The sequence below is a fragment of the Vicia villosa genome, unplaced genomic scaffold (assembly GCF_029867415.1).
Source record: "Vicia villosa cultivar HV-30 ecotype Madison, WI unplaced genomic scaffold, Vvil1.0 ctg.002339F_1_1, whole genome shotgun sequence".
NCBI lineage: Eukaryota > Viridiplantae > Streptophyta > Magnoliopsida > Fabales > Fabaceae > Vicia > Vicia villosa.
The window spans coordinates 80,291-93,896 of record NW_026705899.1 but is presented as its reverse complement, the minus strand read 5'-3'; the positions used below and the strand labels follow the sequence as shown (position 1 = coordinate 93,896).

Below are 13,606 nucleotides of genomic sequence, written 5' to 3'. Positions count from 1 at the left end.
TCTCGGTTCTTTGCGCAGAGGCTGCTTCTGAGTTAGCTGATCTAAGGTGGTATTGGTTCAAGTTGCTCCTTCTGAACAGAATAAGGATCTGTTGAGTTGGCCGTTTCAAGGCTCGCAGTGCTTTTCGGTGCAGTCTTATTATGCAAAAGTATTACAAGACTCTGTGATGGAAGGTGGTGATAATAGGGTGAAGGTCGCTTTGTCTATGATATGGAAAGCAAAGGTTCCATCAAAGATTCAAATTTTTGGTATGGCGTTTGGTGCAGGATAGGCTGCCTAGGAAATTCCAATTGGCTAAAAGGGGTATTATTTAGGTAGATGCAGAATCTTTATGTGTGTTTGGTTGTAACCAGGCGGAGGAGGCTAATCATTTTTTCATTGGCTGTTACTACGCAAGGCGAGTTTGGAGGAAAATTTTCAGTTGGCTAGGGTTGGATTATTTGGAAGAATCCACTTGCTGTGATCATTTTCTCCAAATGGTGAATGTTAAAGCGTTTTGTGCTAACAATTGCGTCGGGGAAATATGGCTGGCTGTTTGTTGGTGTTTGTGGCGACATCGTAACGAGATTATTTTCAATAACGGGGTGGCTGATCCGGATGAGGTTGTTCACAATATAATGATGTTTTCTTGGTGGTGGTTAGCGATAGGGGATAGGAAGAAGATTCATTGTAATTTCTATGAATGGTTCAAGAATCCTATAGCATTTTTGTAGGTTTATGGTAGCTTGGGTGGATTGTTTTCTATTTTTCTTTTTGTATTTGGGATTAAAGTACCCCTTAGTACTTTTCTGAAATACATTGTTGCTTATAAAAAAAATGATTATTTACATTGCCTAATAGACTAGGCCATTAATTTGGCCATGGATTTTTTTCCAAATTTACACCATGTCTTGGTCTATAAATAAAGATCTTCTCTATCATTTTTCAACATAAGAAATATGAAAACCTCACTTTTCATTTCTCTCATTACCTCTCTAAACAATTCATATTTTCTCACACATTTTAGCCGTAGTACTTTGAGAGTGTTCTTGAGTCTAATGAAAAATATTGTTGTCGGTGAAAGCATAATTATAAATTTCCCAAGAGTAAATTTTTCACTTGTGTAAACAATTCTTCCTTAAGAAGTTATCATTTTGATTGGGAGTTAAAGCCACTTCTACAGAACCTCACTTTTCAATTCACTCATTAATTACCTCTCTAAATAATTCAATACTAATAATAAAACTATGTATAATAAATTTAGGGTTAAATATGTTTTTAACCCCTATAAATATGTGACCCTGCATTTTTATTCCCTATAAAATTTTTCTTCAATGAATGGTCCTTATAAAATTATTATGCACCTAGTTTCAGTCTCTACTGTCAAACCAATGTGTATTTTAGAATGATTATTTTGCAGACATGTTCATAATGTTATAAAAAGTTCCTGGAAAAAAAAGAAACTCAAAATTTAATTTCTAGGTTGAGATTTTCATTGCTTTTATCATTATTTTTTTAAATTTAAAAAATTCATATTTAATTCTTCTGGTTTTAAAAAATTCTAAAACTTGGTAAATAAATATTTTACAGTATTCTAAACATATATAAAAAGAATTATTCAAAAATTTAAAAATTAAAGGATAATTAAACAGTTTTTAAATTTTAGAAAATAGCAGGAACTGAAATTGCATGCATAAAAAATTTAGAAGGACCATTCATTGAAGAAAAATTTTATAAGGTCTAAAAATGCAGGGTCACATATTTATAGGGGCTAAAAATAGATTTAACCCATAAATTTAAAATGTACAATACTATTAATAAATTTGGTTTTTATATAGTAAGGAGGATGACTAAAAAAATTTAAAATACTCTTTACCGGAAATAGATAAGCAACAAATAAGTGTTGGATAATTAATCTAGTATTTATCTACATATATATTTTGAACCACACATATGTTACGTGAACTTTGTATATATCAGATTTTTTGTCCCAATGCTTGTCCACATTTCTCTTGTCCATATATTTATTTCCTATTATTTCTTTCAAATTCACGTCCAAAACATATTGATAAGTTTACAAGTAACTAACAAGAAAAATGGCAGAAACAAAGTTGAGCAGCTTCAAAGATAAAAGATGGTCACTCCAAGGAATGACAGCCCTAGTGACTGGTGGAACCCGAGGGATAGGGTCAGTTTCAGTTCTAATTCAAATTTTATCCCTTATGGCAACATGCAATTCATCATGCTATTTTTTTTTTTTTTCTCTTTTGTATTATTATGAATTAGGTACGCTATTGTTGAAGAGTTAGCAGAATTTGGAGCAACGGTGCATATATGTTCACGTAATGAAGATGATATTAACAAATGTTTGGAAGAGTGGAAAAGCAAAGGGTTTAATGTAACAGGATCAGTATGCGATTTACTATTCCGCGACCAACGTGAAAAATTAATGGAAACTGTTGCATCAGTCTTTAATGGAAAACTCAATATTCTAGTAAGAACTTAATCATTCAAATTAAAATATTCATGTTGATTAACATGTTTGATGAGTGAATTTCTCAACTTGTTAGGTGAACAATGCTGGAAAATTTACTCCTAAACCTATCCTAGATTATACCGATGAAGACGTAGAAACTATAATGAGTACCAATTTTGTGTCTGGTTACCATTTGTGTCAACTTGCACATCCACTTCTAAAAGAATCTGGATATGGAAGTATAGTATTCATATCCTCAATTTCAGGTTTAAAAGCTTTGGATATTTCTTCTGCCTATGCAGCTTCTAAAGGTGTGTTTGCTCATATTCATATATAGAATTTTGAATATCTATACAGAATTTTTAGTATTTTGAATATCTATGTAGGAGCCATGAATCAGTTTGCTAAGAACGTAGCATTAGAATGGGCAAAGGATAATATTCGTGCAAATGTTGTGGCACCTGGACCTGTCAAGACCTTACTTTTAGAGAGTACTATGGTATATATATCCTCTGAAATTATTTTGATATAATGTTTATAATTTCATTTTTTTAGGCTGATAGAATATCTATTGCAATTTTTCTTTTTATAGAAATTAATTGCCGGAGTGGATAATGCCATTGAAGATATAGTGTCTAAATCGCCGGTTGGTAGGATGGGAGAATCTAAGGACATATCTGGATTGGTGGCTTTTCTTTGTCTTCCAGCATCTTCACACGTAACCGGACAAATTATAGCTGCAGATGGAGGTTTCACTATGTAAACTTTAAAATTTAATACTATTAGTAATTGTATCAATTGAACTGAACTTCAAGGGGTTATTGTCTTTGTTGTATTATTATTGAACTATTTCAAAACCTAATTACTATTAAAAAAAACACATTTTATCTCGAACGTAAAATGTATTTAATTTCAGCTAAAGAAACAAGATAACGAAGAACGTTGTAAAAAGCTGTCATTTTATTTCTCGATTTTTAAAATACTGAAGGTAAAGTTATCCACACATGGATTCGAACTTCAAGATCTGTACTTTTATTATTTTCAAAACAATCACATCATATCTCTCGCTTTATAAATAAAATCGAGGGGTAAAATAGATTTTTTTTATAAAAAAACTCGTTACATTATTTACACTGAATATTAATAAAATAATTTGTTTACAAATTACATTGTTTACTAAAAATATTATATTATTTACAAAGAATATTAAAGTAAAAATAAATTTTTCAGATAAACAATAGCTTAAATACGTTCGTATCGCTGGAAAAGCGAAAGGGTCAACCAGTTAAGTTCTACTACAATTACTTGAAATGCGTTTGGATAACATACTATTTCGATTGGGTATGGCTACGACTATTTCTTAACGCGTCAATTAGTTAACCACATACATGTTTTAGTTAATGGTCGTATAGTAGATATACCAAGTTATCTACTTAATATAAATGTAAAGAAGTCATGATGGCAACCCTAGCCACATGTCATCTTTACACTAATCTAAACCACATGTCATCATAAGAATAAAATCTCAATTATACAATCCTAATATTAATAATAATAATAATACTAATAATAATAATAATAATAATAATAATAATAACAATAATATTAATAAAATAATAACAATAATAATATATAAAATTAATGAAATCAATTAAAAAACCGTTTATATTAATACATGAAATCAATTAAAAAAATATGACTACAATATTATGATAAAATATGAGAACATCTACTTAATATAAATCTAAGGTTGTCATGATGGCAACCCTAGACAAAACCTTAGCCTCAGGCTTATGTGACAATCTCACAAAGCTTCTCAAACTAAACCAAATTTCCAAAATTTGTATATTTTATAAAATTCTATATTTATTCTAAATATAAATCTCTAATAAATTTTACATTAAAAATTGTCAAATAAATATGTTATTAATTTTTTAGAATTAATATCCCAATTAAGAATAAAGTATTTTACAACTTTTATAACTCTTATTACCATTATATATTATTAACTCTTACATTATTTTTTTCTATTTTATAAATTAGTAGTCACTTTGATTGATTAAAATTAAATATTTAACTAAATAATTTTAATTATACATTAAGATAAATATTTTCTCATAAAGTTTTTCTTATATTTTCTCATAATTGTTTTTTAAATTATATTTAATTGATTGCATTATATCTTATATTTTTTAAAAGAAAGTATTTAATTGATTACAACTTAAAATATATAAAATAATAATTTTTAATTGAAAATAATTAAAAAATAGACTCTAAAAATTTTATTTACAATGTTAAAAATACACAATTTTTGTAACTTTTAAAAATACACAACTTTTACTTATTTTAATGTTACAAATACTACATATATAACTTAAAATATTATAAATAATATAAAAAACCCCTACAATGTTAAAAAATAATTTTCTTATTATTTTATGTTTAGTTGACGCAAATAATATATAGGAATACCAAAGAACCAAGATATTGAAAAAAATATATATTTGATTGCATTGAAACAAATAATTAATTTAGATTAAATATATTTTTACCACTCACTTAGTTACAACCAATCTATTAAAGTTGAATAATTCTTCACACAAGAGAGTAATAATCAAACTCTTTAATTCCTTTTACGTTATTTCTCAAAGTAGTCGTAATAGTAATAATAATAATAATAATAATAATAATAATAATAATAATAATAATAATAATAATAATAATAATAATAATAATAATAATAATAATAATAATAATAATAATAATAATAATAATAATAATAATAATAATAATAATAATAATAATATTTTTAAAATTTAAAATATAATTTATATGTTAAAGTTAATATAATTCAAGTACTTATATTTTTATACTCATAAAACTATATGTTAAAGCCATTTATATAAAATTTATTCTATTTATATAAATAACATAATAATATACTGAATAAATATTTGAACTACATTTTTTTCTATTTTGTAACTTCTATTATATAATAATAATGAATAGAATTAATATTGAATTTATTTTTTTAACTCCTATAATATAGTAATAATGGATATAATTAATATTGAACTTATTTTGTAACTCCTATTATATAGTAATGATGAATAGAATTAATATGCAATAATATATAAATAATATATTTTTAAATTTTTTAAATTTAAATTATAATTAAATATTAAAGTTAATATAATTCAAGTAGTCATATTTTTATACTCATAAACTTATATGGTAAAACCATTTATATAAAATTTAATATATTTATATAAATAATATAATAATGTACCAAATAAATATTTGAACTCCTATTATATAGTAATGATGAATAGAATTAAGGGTTAATGAACTTTTTGATCCCTCTAAATATTGCAAATTTCGTTTTTAGTCCCTCCAAAATTTTCCTTTAAGAAATCGTCCCTTCAAAATTTTTCGTCTAAACTATTGGTCCCTAACGTCAAATTTGCTAGAGATTAGCTACGAATTTAGCCACCGATTAGCTACGAAATTTGACGTTAGGGACCAATAGTTCGGAAAAAAATTTTTGAAGGGACGATTTCTTGAAGGAAAATTTTAGAGGGACTAAAAACAAAATTTCAAATATTTAAAGGGACGAAAAAGTTCATTAACCCTAGAATTAATATTGAAGTAATTTTTGTAACTCCTATTATATAGTAATGATGAATAGAATTAATATTGAACTTATTTTGTAACTCCTATTATATAGTAATGATCGATAGAATTAATATTCAACTTATTTTGTAACTCCATGATTGATTATAATTTTAATTATTTATTATTGTTTTATTTTATATTCACATGTATATATATGTCATATTGAGTTAACATTGTTTTACGCAAACAAATCATTGGAGGTATTTGACGGTGTTTATTGCATTTTTTTATAACTGTTTTTGTTTCACTTTACATATGTCTTACCATTTGTTTTGTGTCATAATATAAACTCGAATTATTTTATTTCAAATAGTTAAATTTTTGTTTATATTGATATAACTTTTGTTAGTGTCATGTTATAATTATTTTTATAATTTTTTATTGGTTGATGTGAATATGACTTCTTTTTTTCATGTGAATCAGAAAAAGAAGAAGATCGTGATAAAATTGTATTACCACTACAAGAAAAAGTTTGTTTCGCCAGGGGTTAAGCCCCTCACAAATGCCAAAAACCCCTCACAAAACAAAAATTTGCGAGGGGATATGTCCCCTAGCTAAACAGGTCATCGCAAATTATTTGTGAGGGGCCTGTCACCTCGCTAATTTGCTTGGGGCATATTCCCTCGCAAAATGTAATTCCTATATTTCTTATTCAAACCACGCAGGCGTAGGCACAGACTAGGTGGCGCAGTGTGTCAGTATTTTGCTAGGGGTTAATCCCCTGGCAAATGTAACTAAGTTCTGATATTTGTGAAGGGCTAAACCCCTCGCAAAGTGTCAAATTATTATTTTTAATAGGTTGTCCCAAACTAATATTTATAATATTATATAAAAATTGAATATTTTATGATTCAATAACATATATTTAAAAATTTATTTCTAATTTATTTTTCTAAAACTTTTTCATACTAACATATTAAATTACTAACATACTAATATTTGAAATTTTTTAATATAAAATATTTTATTTAAGAAATTTTTTATTAATTTGGGTGAACGTGAATAATTATTTAAAATATTCTGTTTAAGAAATTATTTATTAAATAATTCTATTAACATATTAAATTGTTTATCCACTTCAACTATTTATATTTATTTTAATTGTTATGTGAATAAAAAATAATTGAAAAATGAAATGTGAACAAGAATGAAGTTTGGTTTTGCCGTATACACTCAGGAGATGAGAAATAGTCTTTGACTAACTAGACTAAAAATCATAAAACTACCTATACAAACACGAACTATTGAGGACAACACTATTTCACAAACAATTATTTTAAAAAAATGAGTTTGAAAGGTCTGAAAGAAACAATATACTAACAGCTTGCCACCGTAGATATGTGAGAGTATTGTAATAATCTTGATACCAAATCAACTGCTTCTAGAGGCATGCGCTTATGGAAGATCTAGTAAAAGAAAATCATCAAATATTTATTAGTATAGTAAATAATAAAAAATGAAAACTTTAGAAGAAACTACACAATCCATAAGATTCAAGCTTGTAAAGAGTAAATAATAAGAAAGATGTGATTATGAAAGTTGAAGGTGCAGAGTTGAAATAATGTTTCCTGGAGAAATGAAAGGGAAAGAGAAATTGGGAAAGAAATAAATTGAAAAGGGAAAGTAGAAAGATAAAAGTATATATTACATTTTGCTAGGGGGCACCCCATGCATAACACTGCCACGCCAGTCTGTCATTGGGTTTGATTTGACTCAACAGTCACATTTTGTTAGGGGGTACCCTTCGCAAGTTGAACGGTAATATTTTGCCAAGGGCTGCCCCTAGCAAAATATTATTTACCTGTCAGTTTTGTCTTCCCAAAAAAAAAAGAAAATGATGCCATTGGGCATTGCGACGGGACTCCCCTCACAATGTTTTTTTTTCAAAATTTAAAATTCCCACCATAAATTTTTTTTCAAAATTTAAAATTCCCACCATAAATTTAGCGACGGGGAGCTCCAAGTAATTTAGTTTTTTAATTTTAATTTTTGATTTCTGCATTGCGAGGGGTTTAACCCCAAGCAACGTAATTAATTTTGTGAGGGGCTTAACCCCTAGCATATACCCCTGGCAAGGATTGGTTTTTCTTGTAGTGTACGTTACTACTGTTTGGAAAATCTAATATTCATTTAGGTAAGTACATGTCTATAGTCCTATTATTTGCATGATTTAAAACTCTCATTTTTATTGATATAACTTTTTTTCCTGTGTGTAATTCTACCTTTCTTTCTAATTTTTGTATTGGTTAACATAAATATAACTATTTTTTCATGTGAATCAGGATCACAAGATATATGAGACAAGATATATGAGACAAGATATATGAGACTTTTGTTTGTAGATTCAAAATTAATTTATAATAAATATGGTGTTAACGGATAAAAATGTATTTTAAAATATTTTTATTCTATTGGTATTCATTTAAAGAATTACCTTTGATAAAAAATACTTTTAAATTAAATTATTAATTAAAGTTTAACATTAGATAATTCGAAAATAAATAAAATAGTAATGCTAAAATTGTTGTGATAAAAATTATAAATTTAAGTTATTTTCTTTATTTTTTTAAAATTATAGTACAAACAATATATAAATAGTTGAAGTGCATATCTATGCTTATTAGTATTATACACCAAAAACTACAAGTTTTAATAAATAATAAATTAAATAATTAAAATTTTACACAATAAGTAAAATGTATTTAAGTTTTTAATATGTGCAAAATTTTATTCAATTATAATATATCACATAAATTTCTTGGTTGTTTTCTAATTGATAAAAAATACTAATTATCTTTAAATTATTTATCAAACTTATAATCTAAATTCATATGAGTTATCACATTTTAAATATTTTATTAATTTTTTGTTAAAATTAATATTAAATTATATTACAGTAATTTAAAACTTTGTTTAATCATTAACTATTGTTATCTAATTTTTTTTGGTAATATACCCGTGCAGCGCACGGGTAGCTTAACAAGTTGTTGTAAACTTGAAGATATTAATGCAGCCTAGGATGAACAAAAATCTAGAACTCTGTTTCAAAATTCTCTTGAATCACCCCGCTAAAAATTGCCAACCTATTTAACTCTTCATCCATTCCAATATAAAGGATTAGTTAATCAAATAATAGATAGTAAATGGGTCACTTTGAAAATTAATAAATTGCTGGTTATAGAATATTATTCTCGTGAGACTTAAACCTAGTTAAAACAACTAAAATTTTGATGCGAGTATTTTGTCCCATTTGTGTAAAGAAGTGGTATAGAAAAAGAGAATTTTTTTACCCACCTCCCTATGGGGGTCACCCTCAGCGAAAACTCCATTTTACCCCGTTTTAGAAATGCATTTCCGAAAAAATCCCAAAAATTAGGATTTTGACTAATTTGGAGATGCATCTCCGAAACAACAAAAAAAATTTTAAAAAATCTCAAAAATTAATTTTAGGATATTAATTAATTCACATATCATAAATTTGATATTTATGAGTAATGAATAATAATAATTATATATTTTGATATAATTTATGACTTATGAATAATAGTTATTATATATTTCTATCCTGATTCATATTTTAAAATTTAAAATAATTTTAATTAAAAAAATTAAAATAATTTCACTTATAAAATAAGTTATAATTTTGTATTTATATATTTATAATAATTGTTATATATTTATAAAAAAATTAAAAAATGAGTGTTTTAATTTTATATTTATATAATAATTATAATAATTATTGTATATTTATAAAAATTATTATATATTTATATATTTATATAATAATTATAAAAATTTAAAAAATAAGTGTTTTAATTTATAATAATTATTATATATTTATATATTTATATAATAATTATTATATATTTATATATTATATATTTATATATTTCACTTACAAAATTAATAATTATGATTATATATTTATATATTTCTATTCTGATTCATAATTAAAATGAGTTATAATTTTTTATTTAGTTTAAAAAAATTAAAAAAAGATTTGGAAATTTCTTTGGCCACCTCCCAACCTTCTAGTTCACCTCTAGTGAAAAATCTAAACTACCCCTGACTTCAGAAATGCATTTCCGAAATGCAAGAAAAAGGTGTTTTCGGAGATGCATCTCCGAAAGCGCCTTTTTTTTTTCAAAATTGTCTTATTTCGGAAGTTCATTTCCGAAAACAGCATTTCGGAAGTTCATTTCCGAAATACTGCGCGTTTTGCAGATTTAGCAAAATACTCCCCCTCCCCCATTCATTTACCCTAATTCAACATCAAACACAACCAAAGGAGAAATTTTGTGCAAACACTTCCAAGGCTACATCAAAGGCTCCAATAAGCTTCATATACTACATTAAAAAGCACTCCAATCTCTTCAACCGGATAGCATTTTGAGTTTTAGATCTATGATTAAAATTCATATTAGGGTGTTTACAAATAGCAAAAAATGTATTAGGTTAGGTTGGTACTGATATTTAGGATGTTTAGAATGTGTAGACATAGGTTTGAAGTTTGATTTTGGGGTCTGTCATTGGAGGTTGCAGAGAAGTTCTGTGCAGGGGTGTTTCGGAAGTTCATTTCCGAAAACACCTCCATCCCAGTTTCGGAAATGAACTTCTGAATTGTATCAGAAGTGCAATTTTTTTAGTTTTTTCTTTTGTCTCGCATATTAAGCGATTTCAATTGTTTACAGGAACATGTCAGGCAACCAACCAGCACGCATCAGACAGGGTAGAGAGACCCAGACTGCGTCGGCTAGACGCGAGCGGGCGGCGGCGCAGCTGGCGTCGAAACAGGGACGGGGCAGGGCCAGGGACGACGTGTGCGAGTTTCCGTGGACGTGGGTACCTTTTCATCTGGATCTAGGAGTCGGCTGGCTCGGGTATCTTCTTCCCGCCAGCGAGAGGAGGAGGAGCAGGAGCAGGAGGAGGAGGTGGCAGTGCCATACCACGAGCCGGAGGGGGTACCGGAAGTTGACCCTCTGATAACACGATTTTATATCGTATATTTAGCTTAAAATCCATAGATATTTATAGCATTTTCCGTTTATTATGTTAATTTATTATGATATTACGCGAGTATTTGCTTTGTTTCAGGTTTTACACTTCAATTACGACTATTTGCGAAAAGAAAAGAAAATAGAGCTTAAATGACCGATATTTATGCCTAAAAGACGAAAAAGGAGTGCTGAAGCGAAAGAGGGGTGCAATTAGGACCCAAAAGGCCCAAAAGAGATATTCAGCCCACCATGGAACCAAAGGCGCGTGGCCCAAACCTGCCCAGCAAGTGGAGACGCACGTCTCCACGTCCTCTATGCCACGTCAGCAAAGGGAGACGCACGTCTCCATGTTCCTACATCTTCTCCACTTGAGACGCACGTCTCAAGTCAGTCAAGCTGCCTCCTGAAGAAACGGAGACGCACGTCTCCACGCCCAGTCTGCAAAAAGTTCCTCTTTTCACGCAACGTCACAGCAAAACCTCTCATATAAATAGGACCTGCTATCTCACTTCCAAAGGGTCTGATTTCCTGCCAACGAAGTGCTGCCGAAATTGTACCGCGAACCGCTTTTCTTTATTCTGCTTTCATTCAACCGTTTATTTTCTCACAACGATTTCTACACTGGAAATTGTTGTGAACTTTTCGTAGATCTAGCCTTACGTTAGATTTATCGCTTTTATTTCCTTGTTTTATTTACCGCCATTCGAAGAACGATCCAGCCAATCTGTGGTGGAAGTTCAGTACTCGAAGATTCAATTACCATTTATTTAATTCAGGTTTTTATTTACTGCTTTAATTTATATTATTATTGCATGATATATTATATGCCATTTAATATGCTTATTATTATGAACCGAACCGATTTATGCATGTTTAATCGTATTAATATGTCTGGCTAAATTACTAAAGGTGTCGGTATATAAAGTAAGTTAACCGTAGGGATCCGAAATAAATTGGCTTAATTATGTTTTATTAATTATCACTTATTTTTGGTTTATATGTCTAATTTAATTAGTAAGTCTTAAAACCAATAGAGCGAAAGTTTGAGGGGTTAGGACGGTCAAAGGTTAAAATCAATAGAGCGAAAGTTTGAGATCTTTAACCAGATAGTAGACATAGGACATTAGTTTTAAGGATGGCGAAAGCGTATTAAAACTAATTGGAACTTATTTATTTTCAAAAATTGTTTTTACACTCGAGCGGGATGGCGAAAGCGTACATTAGGGTTATTAGCTTGCTCCGAGTCAACAGAGCGAAAGTTTGAGATTAGGAGATTTAAATAGATAACAACCTCGTAAAATAGGCATTTTATTAATTACATTGTTTCCAAAAAGCTCTTCTAAAATCTAATGGGATGACGAAAGCGTACATTAGGATTAGGATAGTAGTCTGAATCAACAGAGCGAAAGTTTGAGACGAGGATTTTTAATCAATGGAATTAGTAAAGATTTTTAATTTAATTATGCAAAAGCCAATGGACCTTCGGATTACCTTTAGTTAAACGAAATACATACTGATACCTGTCTTTTATTATTATTCTTTATTTTCTCACAATCACTTTCCCTTAGGAACAATCGAAATTTTAGTACTCCTAGCTTTACATAGTAACCTTAGATAACGGTAGATTGATTCATAGTCCCTGTGGATTCGATATCTTTTAAAACTACACGACACGACTGTGCACTTGTAGTTACCAGATTTATAGACACGTAAAGTCGCGATCAAGTTTTTGGCGCCGTTGCCGGGGACTATTTAAGTCGATATCGTAACTCACTGTTACACCGTAGAGACTAGGACTATTCTTCCCTTTCTTTCTGAACGATTGTATGCCAAATACTCGTTCACAAGGAGGAGATTTAATACAACGAATTAACGAGATCGAACGTTTCATTAACGTCAAATGTCGAGCTCGCAATCTTCCCGAAGTAGCAGAAATTCCGATTAATCAGGAATTGATTTTTACTGATCAAATTAATCAAATCACCCCGAAGTTAGAGATGGCTGCTATTCGTCCTCTTAGAGACTATGCCGCTCCTTCGCGCGCTGAACCGCATTCAAGTATCGCACCACCTGCGATTGAGGCGAACAATTTCGAACTGAAACCTTCACTGGTCCAAGCTGTTCAACAGAATCAATTCTCTGGAAGCCCTGTAGACTACCCCAATCTCCATTTATCTGTGTTCGTGCAATACGCCGACACTATCAAAGCCAACAACGTTAGTTCCGAAGCTATTCGATTACGCCTTTTCCCTTTCTCCTTGAGAGATAGAGCGAGAGCGTGGCTTCAATCCCTGCCTTCCAATTCCATAACTACGTGGGACGAATTGAAGAGAGTATTCTTAGCGAGATACTTTCCGCCTAGCAAAACTGCTATGCTCAGAGGTCAAATCAACGGATTTACCCAGAAAGATAACGAATCGCTCTTCGAAGCTTGGGAACGTTACAAGGACATGCTTAGAATATGCCCTCATCATGGACT

General features: G+C 29.3%; 1 protein-coding gene and 1 non-coding gene across 2 annotated transcripts; one reads left to right on the top strand and one right to left on the bottom strand.

Annotated features, from left to right (window-relative positions):
- Nucleotides 1–1,988: 1,988 nt before the first annotated feature.
- On the top strand, nt 1,989–3,335 carry LOC131638589 (tropinone reductase homolog At5g06060-like). The gene is made up of 5 exons (XM_058909154.1): nt 1,989–2,167; nt 2,266–2,473; nt 2,550–2,766; nt 2,842–2,954; nt 3,048–3,335. Exons 1-5 carry the CDS (start codon nt 2,076–2,078, stop codon nt 3,216–3,218), a joined length of 801 nt encoding a protein of 266 aa, XP_058765137.1. The 5' UTR covers nt 1,989–2,075; the 3' UTR covers nt 3,219–3,335.
- A 10,164-nt stretch (nt 3,336–13,499) lies between these two features.
- Nucleotides 13,500–13,606, bottom strand: LOC131638598 (small nucleolar RNA R71). Its single transcript, XR_009294712.1, has one exon. It is a non-coding gene; the product is annotated as a small nucleolar RNA R71 (small nucleolar RNA).